Source organism: Pelecanus crispus, chromosome Z (genome assembly GCF_030463565.1).
Source record: "Pelecanus crispus isolate bPelCri1 chromosome Z, bPelCri1.pri, whole genome shotgun sequence".
In the NCBI taxonomy this organism is placed as follows: Eukaryota; Metazoa; Chordata; class Aves; order Pelecaniformes; family Pelecanidae; genus Pelecanus; species Pelecanus crispus.
In genome coordinates, this window is record NC_134676.1 from 10,459,994 (window position 1) to 10,477,261 (window position 17,268).

The 17,268-nt window shown below is 62.1% G+C and overlaps 5 protein-coding genes across 6 annotated transcripts in view; 4 read left to right on the forward strand and 1 right to left on the reverse strand.

Annotated features, from left to right (window-relative positions):
- The window catches only part of UBAP2 (ubiquitin associated protein 2), a 248,076-nt gene that overhangs the window by 29,240 nt on the left and 201,568 nt on the right, over window positions 1–17,268 (reverse strand). The gene's annotated exons all lie outside the window — the stretch shown is intronic.
- On the forward strand, window positions 3,125–3,703 carry LOC142596673 (interferon-like). Its single transcript, XM_075726599.1, has one exon. It carries the CDS (start codon window positions 3,125–3,127, stop codon window positions 3,701–3,703), a length of 579 nt encoding a protein of 192 aa, XP_075582714.1.
- Window positions 7,050–7,628, forward strand: LOC142596672 (interferon-like). The gene has a single exon (XM_075726598.1). It carries the CDS (start codon window positions 7,050–7,052, stop codon window positions 7,626–7,628), a length of 579 nt encoding a protein of 192 aa, XP_075582713.1.
- On the forward strand, window positions 10,969–11,547 carry LOC142596670 (interferon-like). Its single transcript, XM_075726596.1, has one exon. The coding sequence runs from the start codon at window positions 10,969–10,971 to the stop codon at window positions 11,545–11,547; it is 579 nt and encodes a 192-aa protein (XP_075582711.1).
- Window positions 14,894–15,472, forward strand: LOC142596667 (interferon-like). Its single transcript, XM_075726593.1, has one exon. The coding sequence runs from the start codon at window positions 14,894–14,896 to the stop codon at window positions 15,470–15,472; it is 579 nt and encodes a 192-aa protein (XP_075582708.1).

Sequence of the window (17,268 nt, forward strand, 5' to 3'; positions counted from 1 at the left end):
ACGGCCACCCCACCAACGCACTTCCACAAACAGCAAAAAGCTTGCCACTGCCTCTTGCCTCACAACCACGGGAACGAGCCTTTGGCCTGGCGGGGGGCAAGACACCTCCACTCAACACCTACTCCAAGCCCCGCGCCAAACAGGGCTCTGCACATCCCGTGCCCACTCTTCTCTTTGCCGCCTCCCCAACCAGGCACCTTCCTCACTCAGCCTCTCTGAAAAACCTCCGACAGGCTTTAGCCATCCGCAGCAGAATCCTCTCCTCGGCCCTCGTCTCCTCCACACTTACCCCCTTCCAGACCGCTTTAGACCCACTGAGCAGCAGCTCTCGAGATCGTCCTCACTACAAGGACGACACCCACCTGCTCAACCACCTCGGCCTCCAGCACAGGAGGGCCACAAGCGTCATCAGAGGGTGGAACACCTCTCCTGCTACAAGGAAAGGCTGACACAGTTGGGCTTCTTCAGCCTGCAGAAGGCAAGGCTCCGGGGAGACCTCCCTGCGGCCTTTCAATACCTAAACGGGGCTCGCAACAAAGCTGCCGACAGGCTTTTCGATAGCGCCTGGAGCGACCGCACGAGGGGGAGGTGTTTTAAGCCGAAAGAGGGCAGATGCAGCCTACACGCAAGGAAGACGTTTTCTACCGTCAGGGTGCTGAAACGCGGGCACACACGCGGTAGGTGCCCCGTCCCCGGAAACGTTCAAGCTCAGCTTGCACGGGGCTCTGAGCAGCCTCATCGAGTCAAACACGTCCCCACCTCATGGCTGGGGCGTCGGACCACATCACCTTTAAAGGTCCCTCCCAACCCACACCCCGCGACGATTCGATGCAGGGCCGGCATGGCACAGATCGCTTTCACCAGCCCCAGGTCCCCTGCTCTCCACGCTTTGGCCATTTCTCACGACAACCCTCTCGTTGCGCTGCTAGAAAACACCTCGCAGCACCAACTCTTCCAGGGCAACAGCGACAAGGTCCAGCCACCGACCTCCAACGTCAGCCCACCTCCTCCAGTGACGGCACCCACCTACGCCACGTGCCAGCACCCCAAGCACGGCACCCACCAACGCAACGCTGCCTGACAACACCGTGGCTCCCAGCCCGCCACCGCCCTGCCACCACCGCCACACACATCTTTCCCCCGCTCCAAAAGCTTTCAGAAAACACCTGGCAGCGCCTCTCGCACGAGCGCAACGTGACCCCATGCAACGCCACAGCCTTGGGGAACAGGGGCTGGAAAGCTGCCCGGTGCAAAAGGACCTGGCGGTGTCCCTCGACAGCCGGCTCAACAGGAGCCAGCAGTGTGCCCACCTGGCCAAGGCGGCCAACGGCATCCTGGCTTCTGTCGGGAACAGCGTGGCCAGCAGGAGCAGGGAAGCGATCGTCCCCCTGTACTCGGCACTGGTGAGGACGCACCTCAAATACCGTGTCCGGTTTTGGGCCCCTCACTCCAGGAAAGACATTGAGGTGCTGCAGCGTGGCCAGGGAAGGGCAACGAAGCCGCTGAAGGCTCTGGAGAGCAAGTCTTATGAGGAGCCGCTGCTCAGGGAACTGGGATTCTTTCGTCTGGAGAAGACGAGGCCGAGCGGAGACCATAAGGTCGCTCTCCACAACCACCCGAACGGAGGCTGTAGCCAGGTGGCTGTTGGTCTCTTCTCCCAAGGAGGTGGCGCCAGGACGAGAGGAAACGGCCTCAAGCTGCGCTGCGGGAGGTTTAGCTTGGCTAGCACAAAAAATTTCTTCACGGAAAGAGTGCTCAAGCATTGGAACAGGCTGCCCAGAGAGGCGGTGGAGTCACCATCCCCGCGCCTCTTCAAAACACGCCTAGACGTGGCACTCTGGGACACGGTTTAGTAGGCACGGCGGTGTTGGGTTGAGGCTTGCACTGCTGATCTTGGAGATCCTTTCCAACCTTAACGACTCCTAGTTTTTACTTGCAGTAAAAGATAATCCAGCCACCAAGCCAGGAAACGTGAAATTATTACTCTGCCCTGAAACCGTTTAGTGGTGGACTTGGGAGTCTTAGGTTAACGGTTGGACTGCGTGATCTTAAAGGTCTTTTCCAACCTAAACGATTCTATCATGCCATGACCCTTGCTGTTGCAAGGGACCCAGAAACCTCAGCGAGTGCAACCCCCAGCTCCTCCTCCTCCTCCTCCCACCACAGCTCTAGAACTACATCAGCCGGCTCGGCTCCACCGCCACAGGACTCTTGCACACCCCTCCTCCAGGGCCGCCGGGGCTCACGCCAGCCCAAACGCAAGACCCTTCGCTCACGGGGGACATTGTCTTCTTTGCTCTCCAGACACCTCACGCAAAGGAGGACGACAAAACACAACAGGACCCCTGCTACAGGGGCACACGCGCCGCAACACAGACAGCGACCCAGCGCAGCAGCAGCAGCGGCGGCGGCGGCGGCGGCGGCAAAGCCCTTCCCTTGCTCCTCAAGCCTTTCCTCCCCATCCTCATCAGCTTCAAATGCAGGACCTGGGGCAGCTCCAGCCGCAAACACAGCCAACCCTCAAGTGCCTACACCCACAGCCACCGCCTCGCAAGCCGCCCACGCCACCCCCAGGCCCGCGCTCCAGCAGGGGCTCTCCCCAGGCTCTGCCAAGCGACATCACTTCCCAACCCTTCCCGCCACAAAAAGACAACACCAGCTAAGATGGAAACAACGGCGAGCCCCAAGCGAAAGCAAAACACACCACAACCAACACCAGCCCGCTACAGCCGGAAAAGACACCGCGGCAGGAAGGCAAACCTCACTCCCCTCCAGAAAACAGCCACCACAGCTCGCCCCGCGGGCAGCAGGGAAACCCTCACACACCGCCCCGACACAGCTGCCCACAAGGCCTCTGCCCCAGCGCTTTCGCATCCCCCACGCAACCACCACAGACCACCTCCCCACGCACGGCCACCCCGACAACGCACTTCCCCACGACCACCACAGCCACCGGCCAAAAACGAAAACCACAGACGGAAACTCGCTGCACTCAGAAAGCGAGGAAGGGAAAGCCGACGCGCCACATAAAGCCGGCCACCCGGCAGCACCCCAAGCACGGCGCCCACCCGCACCACCAGCAAGCCTCACCGCGCTCCTGCCCAGCACCACCCACAGCCCCACCATGGCTGCGCCCGCAACCCCACAGCCCCGCCTGCCGCACGGCGCCCCGGCGCTCCTGCTCCTCCTCACGGCTCTCGCCTCCGCCCTCGCCTGCCAACACCTGCGTCCCCGAGACACCACCTTCCCCTGGCACGGCCTCCGGCTCCTCCAGCACATGGCTCCCAGCCCGCCGCAGACATGCCACCACCAGCACGCCCCCTTCCCCTTCCCCGACACCCTCCTCCACGCCAGCCACCCGCAGCAAGCCGACGCCACCGCCCTCCGCATCCTCCAGCACCTCTTCGACACCCTCAGCGGACCCAACACCCCACAGCACTGGGACGCCACGGCACGACGGCAACTCCTCAGCGGCCTCCACCACCGCATCCAGCAGCTCCAGCAATGCCCGCCAGCCAACCCCACGCTCTCCCAAGGCCAAGGGCCCCGCAACCTGCTGCTCGGCATCGAAAAGTACTTTGGGCGCATCCGCGACTTCCTCCGCACCCACAACCACAGCGCCTGCGCCTGGGACCACGTCTGCCTCGAAGCTCGCCTCTGCTTCCAACGCCTCCACAACCTCACCCGCTCCACGCCCAATTAGCCCAAACACCCCGACACGACCCGCACGGCCCCACACACCACCACCCACCACCACGCCACTTCTGGACCACCGCCCCAGCCCCACCTCTGGCCTCCCGCCTCCCCTCGCCCGCGCACAGGGGCGCTCCAAGGACGGCCCTGCACCCTCAGCCTCCACCGACTCCTCCTCTATTTATAGAACTTACCCTATTTATTTTGACAATGCTTTCTATCTATTTATTCACCTATTTATTTGACCGACAATAAAGACCCGTTGCAAAAAGCTTGCCACTGCCTCTTGCCTCACAACCACGGGAACGAGCCTTTGGCCTGGCGGGGGGCAAGACACCTCCACTCAACACCTACTCCAAGCCCCGCGCCAAACAGGGCTCTGCACATCCCGTGCCCACTCTTCTCTTTGCCGCCTCCCCAACCAGGCACCTTCCTCACTCAGCCTCTCTGAAAAACCTCCGACAGGCTTTAGCCATCCGCAGCAGAATCCTCTCCTCGGCCCTCGTCTCCTCCACACTTACCCCCTTCCAGACCGCTTTAGACCCACTGAGCAGCAGCTCTCGAGATCGTCCTCACTACAAGGACGACACCCACCTGCTCAACCACCTCGGCCTCCAGCACAGGAGGGCCACAAGCGTCATCAGAGGGTGGAACACCTCTCCTGCTACAAGGAAAGGCTGACACAGTTGGGCTTCTTCAGCCTGCAGAAGGCAAGGCTCCGGGGAGACCTCCCTGCGGCCTTTCAATACCTAAACGGGGCTCGCAACAAAGCTGCCGACAGGCTTTTCGATAGCGCCTGGAGCGACCGCACGAGGGGGAGGTGTTTTAAGCCGAAAGAGGGCAGATGCAGCCTACACGCAAGGAAGACGTTTTCTACCGTCAGGGTGCTGAAACGCGGGCACACACGCGGTAGGTGCCCCGTCCCCGGAAACGTTCAAGCTCAGCTTGCACGGGGCTCTGAGCAGCCTCATCGAGTCAAACACGTCCCCACCTCATGGCTGGGGCGTCGGACCACATCACCTTTAAAGGTCCCTCCCAACCCACACCCCGCGACGATTCGATGCAGGGCCGGCACGGCACAGATCGCTTTCACCAGCCCCAGGTCCCCTGCTCTCCACGCTTTGGCCATTTCTCACGACAACCCTCTCGTTGCGCTGCTAGAAAACACCTCGCAGCACCAACTCTTCCAGGGCAACAGCGACAAGGTCCAGCCACCGACCTCCAACGTCAGCCCACCTCCTCCAGTGACGGCACCCACCTACGCCACGTGCCAGCACCCCAAGCACGGCACCCACCAACGCAACGCTGCCTGACAACACCGTGGCTCCCAGCCCGCCACCGCCCTGCCACCACCGCCACACACATCTTTCCCCCGCTCCAAAAGCTTTCAGAAAACACCTGGCAGCGCCTCTCGCACGAGCGCAACGTGACCCCATGCAACGCCACAGCCTTGGGGAACAGGGGCTGGAAAGCTGCCCGGCGCAAAAGGACCTGGCGGTGTCCCTCGACAGCCGGCTCAACAGGAGCCAGCAGTGTGCCCACCTGGCCAAGGCGGCCAACGGCATCCTGGCTTCTGTCGGGAACAGCGTGGCCAGCAGGAGCAGGGAAGCGATCGTCCCCCTGTACTCGGCACTGGTGAGGACGCACCTCAAATACCGTGTCCGGTTTTGGGCCCCTCACTCCAGGAAAGACATTGAGGTGCTGCAGCGTGGCCAGGGAAGGGCAACGAAGCCGCTGAAGGCTCTGGAGAGCAAGTCTTATGAGGAGCCGCTGCTCAGGGAACTGGGATTCTTTCGTCTGGAGAAGACGAGGCCGAGCGGAGACCATAAGGTCGCTCTCCACAACCACCCGAACGGAGGCTGTAGCCAGGTGGCTGTTGGTCTCTTCTCCCAAGGAGGTGGCGCCAGGACGAGAGGAAACGGCCTCAAGCTGCGCTGCGGGAGGTTTAGCTTGGCTAGCACAAAAAATTTCTTCACGGAAAGAGTGCTCAAGCATTGGAACAGGCTGCCCAGAGAGGCGGTGGAGTCACCATCCCCGCGCCTCTTCAAAACACGCCTAGACGTGGCACTCTGGGACACGGTTTAGTAGGCACGGCGGTGTTGGGTTGAGGCTTGCACTGCTGATCTTGGAGATCCTTTCCAACCTTAACGACTCCTAGTTTTTACTTGCAGTAAAAGATAATCCAGCCACCAAGCCAGGAAACGTGAAATTATTACTCTGCCCTGAAACCGTTTAGTGGTGGACTTGGGAGTCTTAGGTTAACGGTTGGACTGCGTGATCTTAAAGGTCTTTTCCAACCTAAACGATTCTATCATGCCATGACCCTTGCTGTTGCAAGGGACCCAGAAACCTCAGCGAGTGCAACCCCCAGCTCCTCCTCCTCCTCCTCCCACCACAGCTCTAGAACTACATCAGCCGGCTCGGCTCCACCGCCACAGGACTCTTGCACACCCCTCCTCCAGGGCCGCCGGGGCTCACGCCAGCCCAAACGCAAGACCCTTCGCTCACGGGGGACATTGTCTTCTTTGCTCTCCAGACACCTCACGCAAAGGAGGACGACAAAACACAACAGGACCCCTGCTACAGGGGCACACGCGCCGCAACACAGACAGCGACCCAGCGCAGCAGCAGCAGCGGCGGCGGCGGCGGCGGCGGCAAAGCCCTTCCCTTGCTCCTCAAGCCTTTCCTCCCCATCCTCATCAGCTTCAAATGCAGGACCTGGGGCAGCTCCAGCCGCAAACACAGCCAACCCTCAAGTGCCTACACCCACAGCCACCGCCTCGCAAGCCGCCCACGCCACCCCCAGGCCCGCGCTCCAGCAGGGGCTCTCCCCAGGCTCTGCCAAGCGACATCACTTCCCAACCCTTCCCGCCACAAAAAGACAACACCAGCTAAGATGGAAACAACGGCGAGCCCCAAGCGAAAGCAAAACACACCACAACCAACACCAGCCCGCTACAGCCGGAAAAGACACCGCGGCAGGAAGGCAAACCTCACTCCCCTCCAGAAAACAGCCACCACAGCTCGCCCCGCGGGCAGCAGGGAAACCCTCACACACCGCCCCGACACAGCTGCCCACAAGGCCTCTGCCCCAGCGCTTTCGCATCCCCCACGCAACCACCACAGACCACCTCCCCACGCACGGCCACCCCGACAACGCACTTCCCCACGACCACCACAGCCACCGGCCAAAAACGAAAACCACAGACGGAAACTCGCTGCACTCAGAAAGCGAGGAAGGGAAAGCCGACGCGCCACATAAAGCCGGCCACCCGGCAGCACCCCAAGCACGGCGCCCACCCGCACCACCAGCAAGCCTCACCGCGCTCCTGCCCAGCACCACCCACAGCCCCACCATGGCTGCGCCCGCAACCCCACAGCCCCGCCTGCCGCACGGCGCCCCGGCGCTCCTGCTCCTCCTCACGGCTCTCGCCTCCGCCCTCGCCTGCCAACACCTGCGTCCCCGAGACACCACCTTCCCCTGGCACGGCCTCCGGCTCCTCCAGCACATGGCTCCCAGCCCGCCGCAGACATGCCACCACCAGCACGCCCCCTTCCCCTTCCCCGACACCCTCCTCCACGCCAGCCACCCGCAGCAAGCCGACGCCACCGCCCTCCGCATCCTCCAGCACCTCTTCGACACCCTCAGCGGACCCAACACCCCACAGCACTGGGACGCCACGGCACGACGGCAACTCCTCAGCGGCCTCCACCACCGCATCCAGCAGCTCCAGCAATGCCCGCCAGCCAACCCCACGCTCTCCCAAGGCCAAGGGCCCCGCAACCTGCTGCTCGGCATCGAAAAGTACTTTGGGCGCATCCGCGACTTCCTCCGCACCCACAACCACAGCGCCTGCGCCTGGGACCACGTCTGCCTCGAAGCTCGCCTCTGCTTCCAACGCCTCCACAACCTCACCCGCTCCACGCCCAATTAGCCCAAACACCCCGACACGACCCGCACGGCCCCACACACCACCACCCACCACCACGCCACTTCTGGACCACCGCCCCAGCCCCACCTCTGGCCTCCCGCCTCCCCTCGCCCGCGCACAGGGGCGCTCCAAGGACGGCCCTGCACCCTCAGCCTCCACCGACTCCTCCTCTATTTATAGAACTTACCCTATTTATTTTGACAATGCTTTCTATCTATTTATTCACCTATTTATTTGACCGACAATAAAGACCCGTTGCAAAAAGCTTGCCACTGCCTCTTGCCTCACAACCACGGGAACGAGCCTTTGGCCTGGCGGGGGGCAAGACACCTCCACTCAACACCTACTCCAAGCCCCGCGCCAAACAGGGCTCTGCACATCCCGTGCCCACTCTTCTCTTTGCCGCCTCCCCAACCAGGCACCTTCCTCACTCAGCCTCTCTGAAAAACCTCCGACAGGCTTTAGCCATCCGCAGCAGAATCCTCTCCTCGGCCCTCGTCTCCTCCACACTTACCCCCTTCCAGACCGCTTTAGACCCACTGAGCAGCAGCTCTCGAGATCGTCCTCACTACAAGGACGACACCCACCTGCTCAACCACCTCGGCCTCCAGCACAGGAGGGCCACAAGCGTCATCAGAGGGTGGAACACCTCTCCTGCTACAAGGAAAGGCTGACACAGTTGGGCTTCTTCAGCCTGCAGAAGGCAAGGCTCCGGGGAGACCTCCCTGCGGCCTTTCAATACCTAAACGGGGCTCGCAACAAAGCTGCCGACAGGCTTTTCGATAGCGCCTGGAGCGACCGCACGAGGGGGAGGTGTTTTAAGCCGAAAGAGGGCAGATGCAGCCTACACGCAAGGAAGACGTTTTCTACCGTCAGGGTGCTGAAACGCGGGCACACACGCGGTAGGTGCCCCGTCCCCGGAAACGTTCAAGCTCAGCTTGCACGGGGCTCTGAGCAGCCTCATCGAGTCAAACACGTCCCCACCTCATGGCTGGGGCGTCGGACCACATCACCTTTAAAGGTCCCTCCCAACCCACACCCCGCGACGATTCGATGCAGGGCCGGCACGGCACAGATCGCTTTCACCAGCCCCAGGTCCCCTGCTCTCCACGCTTTGGCCATTTCTCACGACAACCCTCTCGTTGCGCTGCTAGAAAACACCTCGCAGCACCAACTCTTCCAGGGCAACAGCGACAAGGTCCAGCCACCGACCTCCAACGTCAGCCCACCTCCTCCAGTGACGGCACCCACCTACGCCACGTGCCAGCACCCCAAGCACGGCACCCACCAACGCAACGCTGCCTGACAACACCGTGGCTCCCAGCCCGCCACCGCCCTGCCACCACCGCCACACACATCTTTCCCCCGCTCCAAAAGCTTTCAGAAAACACCTGGCAGCGCCTCTCGCACGAGCGCAACGTGACCCCATGCAACGCCACAGCCTTGGGGAACAGGGGCTGGAAAGCTGCCCGGCGCAAAAGGACCTGGCGGTGTCCCTCGACAGCCGGCTCAACAGGAGCCAGCAGTGTGCCCACCTGGCCAAGGCGGCCAACGGCATCCTGGCTTCTGTCGGGAACAGCGTGGCCAGCAGGAGCAGGGAAGCGATCGTCCCCCTGTACTCGGCACTGGTGAGGACGCACCTCAAATACCGTGTCCGGTTTTGGGCCCCTCACTCCAGGAAAGACATTGAGGTGCTGCAGCGTGGCCAGGGAAGGGCAACGAAGCCGCTGAAGGCTCTGGAGAGCAAGTCTTATGAGGAGCCGCTGCTCAGGGAACTGGGATTCTTTCGTCTGGAGAAGACGAGGCCGAGCGGAGACCATAAGGTCGCTCTCCACAACCACCCGAACGGAGGCTGTAGCCAGGTGGCTGTTGGTCTCTTCTCCCAAGGAGGTGGCGCCAGGACGAGAGGAAACGGCCTCAAGCTGCGCTGCAGGAGGTTTAGCTCGGCTAGCACAAAAAATTTCTTCACGGAAAGAGTGCTCAAGCATTGGAACAGGCTGCCCAGAGAGGCGGTGGAGTCACCATCCCCGCGCCTCTTCAAAACACGCCTAGACGTGGCACTCTGGGACACGGTTTAGTAGGCACGGCGGTGTTGGGTTGAGGCTTGCACTGCTGATCTTGGAGATCCTTTCCAACCTTAACGACTCCTAGTTTTTACTTGCAGTAAAAGATAATCCAGCCACCAAGCCAGGAAACGTGAAATTATTACTCTGCCCTGAAACCGTTTAGTGGTGGACTTGGGAGTCTTAGGTTAACGGTTGGACTGCGTGATCTTAAAGGTCTTTTCCAACCTAAACGATTCTATCATGCCATGACCCTTGCTGTTGCAAGGGACCCAGAAACCTCAGCGAGTGCAACCCCCAGCTCCTCCTCCTCCTCCTCCCACCACAGCTCTAGAACTACATCAGCCGGCTCGGCTCCACCGCCACAGGACTCTTGCACACCCCTCCTCCAGGGCCGCCGGGGCTCACGCCAGCCCAAACGCAAGACCCTTCGCTCACGGGGGACATTGTCTTCTTTGCTCTCCAGACACCTCACGCAAAGGAGGACGACAAAACACAACAGGACCCCTGCTACAGGGGCACACGCGCCGCAACACAGACAGCGACCCAGCGCAGCAGCAGCAGCGGCGGCGGCGGCGGCAAAGCCCTTCCCTTGCTCCTCAAGCCTTTCCTCCCCATCCTCATCAGCTTCAAATGCAGGACCTGGGGCAGCTCCAGCCGCAAACACAGCCAACCCTCAAGTGCCTACACCCACAGCCACCGCCTCGCAAGCCGCCCACGCCACCCCCAGGCCCGCGCTCCAGCAGGGGCTCTCCCCAGGCTCTGCCAAGCGACATCACTTCCCAACCCTTCCCGCCACAAAAAGACAACACCAGCTAAGATGGAAACAACGGCGAGCCCCAAGCGAAAGCAAAACACACCACAACCAACACCAGCCCGCTACAGCCGGAAAAGACACCGCGGCAGGAAGGCAAACCTCACTCCCCTCCAGAAAACAGCCACCACAGCTCGCCCCGCGGGCAGCAGGGAAACCCTCACACACCGCCCCGACACAGCTGCCCACAAGGCCTCTGCCCCAGCGCTTTCGCATCCCCCACGCAACCACCACAGACCACCTCCCCACGCACGGCCACCCCGACAACGCACTTCCCCACGACCACCACAGCCACCGGCCAAAAACGAAAACCACAGACGGAAACTCGCTGCACTCAGAAAGCGAGGAAGGGAAAGCCGACGCGCCACATAAAGCCGGCCACCCGGCAGCACCCCAAGCACGGCGCCCACCCGCACCACCAGCAAGCCTCACCGCGCTCCTGCCCAGCACCACCCACAGCCCCACCATGGCTGCGCCCGCAACCCCACAGCCCCGCCTGCCGCACGGCGCCCCGGCGCTCCTGCTCCTCCTCACGGCTCTCGCCTCCGCCCTCGCCTGCCAACACCTGCGTCCCCGAGACACCACCTTCCCCTGGCACGGCCTCCGGCTCCTCCAGCACATGGCTCCCAGCCCGCCGCAGACATGCCACCACCAGCACGCCCCCTTCCCCTTCCCCGACACCCTCCTCCACGCCAGCCACCCGCAGCAAGCCGACGCCACCGCCCTCCGCATCCTCCAGCACCTCTTCGACACCCTCAGCGGACCCAACACCCCACAGCACTGGGACGCCACGGCACGACGGCAACTCCTCAGCGGCCTCCACCACCGCATCCAGCAGCTCCAGCAATGCCCGCCAGCCAACCCCACGCTCTCCCAAGGCCAAGGGCCCCGCAACCTGCTGCTCGGCATCGAAAAGTACTTTGGGCGCATCCGCGACTTCCTCCGCACCCACAACCACAGCGCCTGCGCCTGGGACCACGTCTGCCTCGAAGCTCGCCTCTGCTTCCAACGCCTCCACAACCTCACCCGCTCCACGCCCAATTAGCCCAAACACCCCGACACGACCCGCACGGCCCCACACACCACCACCCACCACCACGCCACTTCTGGACCACCGCCCCAGCCCCACCTCTGGCCTCCCGCCTCCCCTCGCCCGCGCACAGGGGCGCTCCAAGGACGGCCCTGCACCCTCAGCCTCCACCGACTCCTCCTCTATTTATAGAACTTACCCTATTTATTTTGACAATGCTTTCTATCTATTTATTCACCTATTTATTTGACCGACAATAAAGACCCGTTGCAAAAAGCTTGCCACTGCCTCTTGCCTCACAACCACGGGAACGAGCCTTTGGCCTGGCGGGGGGCAAGACACCTCCACTCAACACCTACTCCAAGCCCCGCGCCAAACAGGGCTCTGCACATCCCGTGCCCACTCTTCTCTTTGCCGCCTCCCCAACCAGGCACCTTCCTCACTCAGCCTCTCTGAAAAACCTCCGACAGGCTTTAGCCATCCGCAGCAGAATCCTCTCCTCGGCCCTCGTCTCCTCCACACTTACCCCCTTCCAGACCGCTTTAGACCCACTGAGCAGCAGCTCTCGAGATCGTCCTCACTACAAGGACGACACCCACCTGCTCAACCACCTCGGCCTCCAGCACAGGAGGGCCACAAGCGTCATCAGAGGGTGGAACACCTCTCCTGCTACAAGGAAAGGCTGACACAGTTGGGCTTCTTCAGCCTGCAGAAGGCAAGGCTCCGGGGAGACCTCCCTGCGGCCTTTCAATACCTAAACGGGGCTCGCAACAAAGCTGCCGACAGGCTTTTCGATAGCGCCTGGAGCGACCGCACGAGGGGGAGGTGTTTTAAGCCGAAAGAGGGCAGATGCAGCCTACACGCAAGGAAGACGTTTTCTACCGTCAGGGTGCTGAAACGCGGGCACACACGCGGTAGGTGCCCCGTCCCCGGAAACGTTCAAGCTCAGCTTGCACGGGGCTCTGAGCAGCCTCATCGAGTCAAACACGTCCCCACCTCATGGCTGGGGCGTCGGACCACATCACCTTTAAAGGTCCCTCCCAACCCACACCCCGCGACGATTCGATGCAGGGCCGGCACGGCACAGATCGCTTTCACCAGCCCCAGGTCCCCTGCTCTCCACGCTTTGGCCATTTCTCACGACAACCCTCTCGTTGCGCTGCTAGAAAACACCTCGCAGCACCAACTCTTCCAGGGCAACAGCGACAAGGTCCAGCCACCGACCTCCAACGTCAGCCCACCTCCTCCAGTGACGGCACCCACCTACGCCACGTGCCAGCACCCCAAGCACGGCACCCACCAACGCAACGCTGCCTGACAACACCGTGGCTCCCAGCCCGCCACCGCCCTGCCACCACCGCCACACACATCTTTCCCCCGCTCCAAAAGCTTTCAGAAAACACCTGGCAGCGCCTCTCGCACGAGCGCAACGTGACCCCATGCAACGCCACAGCCTTGGGGAACAGGGGCTGGAAAGCTGCCCGGCGCAAAAGGACCTGGCGGTGTCCCTCGACAGCCGGCTCAACAGGAGCCAGCAGTGTGCCCACCTGGCCAAGGCGGCCAACGGCATCCTGGCTTCTGTCGGGAACAGCGTGGCCAGCAGGAGCAGGGAAGCGATCGTCCCCCTGTACTCGGCACTGGTGAGGACGCACCTCAAATACCGTGTCCGGTTTTGGGCCCCTCACTCCAGGAAAGACATTGAGGTGCTGCAGCGTGGCCAGGGAAGGGCAACGAAGCCGCTGAAGGCTCTGGAGAGCAAGTCTTATGAGGAGCCGCTGCTCAGGGAACTGGGATTCTTTCGTCTGGAGAAGACGAGGCCGAGCGGAGACCATAAGGTCGCTCTCCACAACCACCCGAACGGAGGCTGTAGCCAGGTGGCTGTTGGTCTCTTCTCCCAAGGAGGTGGCGCCAGGACGAGAGGAAACGGCCTCAAGCTGCGCTGCGGGAGGTTTAGCTTGGCTAGCACAAAAAATTTCTTCACGGAAAGAGTGCTCAAGCATTGGAACAGGCTGCCCAGAGAGGCGGTGGAGTCACCATCCCCGCGCCTCTTCAAAACACGCCTAGACGTGGCACTCTGGGACACGGTTTAGTAGGCACGGCGGTGTTGGGTTGAGGCTTGCACTGCTGATCTTGGAGATCCTTTCCAACCTTAACGACTCCTAGTTTTTACTTGCAGTAAAAGATAATCCAGCCACCAAGCCAGGAAACGTGAAATTATTACTCTGCCCTGAAACCGTTTAGTGGTGGACTTGGGAGTCTTAGGTTAACGGTTGGACTGCGTGATCTTAAAGGTCTTTTCCAACCTAAACGATTCTATCATGCCATGACCCTTGCTGTTGCAAGGGACCCAGAAACCTCAGCGAGTGCAACCCCCAGCTCCTCCTCCTCCTCCTCCCACCACAGCTCTAGAACTACATCAGCCGGCTCGGCTCCACCGCCACAGGACTCTTGCACACCCCTCCTCCAGGGCCGCCGGGGCTCACGCCAGCCCAAACGCAAGACCCTTCGCTCACGGGGGACATTGTCTTCTTTGCTCTCCAGACACCTCACGCAAAGGAGGACGACAAAACACAACAGGACCCCTGCTACAGGGGCACACGCGCCGCAACACAGACAGCGACCCAGCGCAGCAGCAGCAGCGGCGGCGGCGGCGGCGGCGGCAAAGCCCTTCCCTTGCTCCTCAAGCCTTTCCTCCCCATCCTCATCAGCTTCAAATGCAGGACCTGGGGCAGCTCCAGCCGCAAACACAGCCAACCCTCAAGTGCCTACACCCACAGCCACCGCCTCGCAAGCCGCCCACGCCACCCCCAGGCCCGCGCTCCAGCAGGGGCTCTCCCCAGGCTCTGCCAAGCGACATCACTTCCCAACCCTTCCCGCCACAAAAAGACAACACCAGCTAAGATGGAAACAACGGCGAGCCCCAAGCGAAAGCAAAACACACCACAACCAACACCAGCCCGCTACAGCCGGAAAAGACACCGCGGCAGGAAGGCAAACCTCACTCCCCTCCAGAAAACAGCCACCACAGCTCGCCCCGCGGGCAGCAGGGAAACCCTCACACACCGCCCCGACACAGCTGCCCACAAGGCCTCTGCCCCAGCGCTTTCGCATCCCCCACGCAACCACCACAGACCACCTCCCCACGCACGGCCACCCCGACAACGCACTTCCCCACGACCACCACAGCCACCGGCCAAAAACGAAAACCACAGACGGAAACTCGCTGCACTCAGAAAGCGAGGAAGGGAAAGCCGACGCGCCACATAAAGCCGGCCACCCGGCAGCACCCCAAGCACGGCGCCCACCCGCACCACCAGCAAGCCTCACCGCGCTCCTGCCCAGCACCACCCACAGCCCCACCATGGCTGCGCCCGCAACCCCACAGCCCCGCCTGCCGCACGGCGCCCCGGCGCTCCTGCTCCTCCTCACGGCTCTCGCCTCCGCCCTCGCCTGCCAACACCTGCGTCCCCGAGACACCACCTTCCCCTGGCACGGCCTCCGGCTCCTCCAGCACATGGCTCCCAGCCCGCCGCAGACATGCCACCACCAGCACGCCCCCTTCCCCTTCCCCGACACCCTCCTCCACGCCAGCCACCCGCAGCAAGCCGACGCCACCGCCCTCCGCATCCTCCAGCACCTCTTCGACACCCTCAGCGGACCCAACACCCCACAGCACTGGGACGCCACGGCACGACGGCAACTCCTCAGCGGCCTCCACCACCGCATCCAGCAGCTCCAGCAATGCCCGCCAGCCAACCCCACGCTCTCCCAAGGCCAAGGGCCCCGCAACCTGCTGCTCGGCATCGAAAAGTACTTTGGGCGCATCCGCGACTTCCTCCGCACCCACAACCACAGCGCCTGCGCCTGGGACCACGTCTGCCTCGAAGCTCGCCTCTGCTTCCAACGCCTCCACAACCTCACCCGCTCCACGCCCAATTAGCCCAAACACCCCGACACGACCCGCACGGCCCCACACACCACCACCCACCACCACGCCACTTCTGGACCACCGCCCCAGCCCCACCTCTGGCCTCCCGCCTCCCCTCGCCCGCGCACAGGGGCGCTCCAAGGACGGCCCTGCACCCTCAGCCTCCACCGACTCCTCCTCTATTTATAGAACTTACCCTATTTATTTTGACAATGCTTTCTATCTATTTATTCACCTATTTATTTGACCGACAATAAAGACCCGTTGCAAAAAGCTTGCCACTGCCTCTTGCCTCACAACCACGGGAACGAGCCTTTGGCCTGGCGGGGGGCAAGACACCTCCACTCAACACCTACTCCAAGCCCCGCGCCAAACAGGGCTCTGCACATCCCGTGCCCACTCTTCTCTTTGCCGCCTCCCCAACCAGGCACCTTCCTCACTCAGCCTCTCTGAAAAACCTCCGACAGGCTTTAGCCATCCGCAGCAGAATCCTCTCCTCGGCCCTCGTCTCCTCCACACTTACCCCCTTCCAGACCGCTTTAGACCCACTGAGCAGCAGCTCTCGAGATCGTCCTCACTACAAGGACGACACCCACCTGCTCAACCACCTCGGCCTCCAGCACAGGAGGGCCACAAGCGTCATCAGAGGGTGGAACACCTCTCCTGCTACAAGGAAAGGCTGACACAGTTGGGCTTCTTCAGCCTGCAGAAGGCAAGGCTCCGGGGAGACCTCCCTGCGGCCTTTCAATACCTAAACGGGGCTCGCAACAAAGCTGCCGACAGGCTTTTCGATAGCGCCTGGAGCGACCGCACGAGGGGGAGGTGTTTTAAGCCGAAAGAGGGCAGATGCAGCCTACACGCAAGGAAGACGTTTTCTACCGTCAGGGTGCTGAAACGCGGGCACACACGCGGTAGGTGCCCCGTCCCCGGAAACGTTCAAGCTCAGCTTGCACGGGGCTCTGAGCAGCCTCATCGAGTCAAACACGTCCCCACCTCATGGCTGGGGCGTCGGACCACATCACCTTTAAAGGTCCCTCCCAACCCACACCCCGCGACGATTCGATGCAGGGCCGGCACGGCACAGATCGCTTTCACCAGCCCCAGGTCCCCTGCTCTCCACGCTTTGGCCATTTCTCACGACAACCCTCTCGTTGCGCTGCTAGAAAACACCTCGCAGCACCAACTCTTCCAGGGCAACAGCGACAAGGTCCAGCCACCGACCTCCAACGTCAGCCCACCTCCTCCAGTGACGGCACCCACCTACGCCACGTGCCAGCACCCCAAGCACGGCACCCACCAACGCAACGCTGCCTGACAACACCGTGGCTCCCAGCCCGCCACCGCCCTGCCACCACCGCCACACACATCTTTCCCCCGCTCCAAAAGCTTTCAGAAAACACCTGGCAGCGCCTCTCGCACGAGCGCAACGTGACCCCATGCAACGCCACAGCCTTGGGGAACAGGGGCTGGAAAGCTGCCCGGCGCAAAAGGACCTGGCGGTGTCCCTCGACAGCCGGCTCAACAGGAGCCAGCAGTGTGCCCACCTGGCCAAGGCGGCCAACGGCATCCTGGCTTCTGTCGGGAACAGCGTGGCCAGCAGGAGCAGGGAAGCGATCGTCCCCCTGTACTCGGCACTGGTGAGGACGCACCTCAAATACCGTGTCCGGTTTTGGGCCCCTCACTCCAGGAAAGACATTGAGGTGCTGCAGCGTGGCCAGGGAAGGGCAACGAAGCCGCTGAAGGCTCTGGAGAGCAAGTCTTATGAGGAGCCGCTGCTCAGGGAACTGGGATTCTTTCGTCTGGAGAAG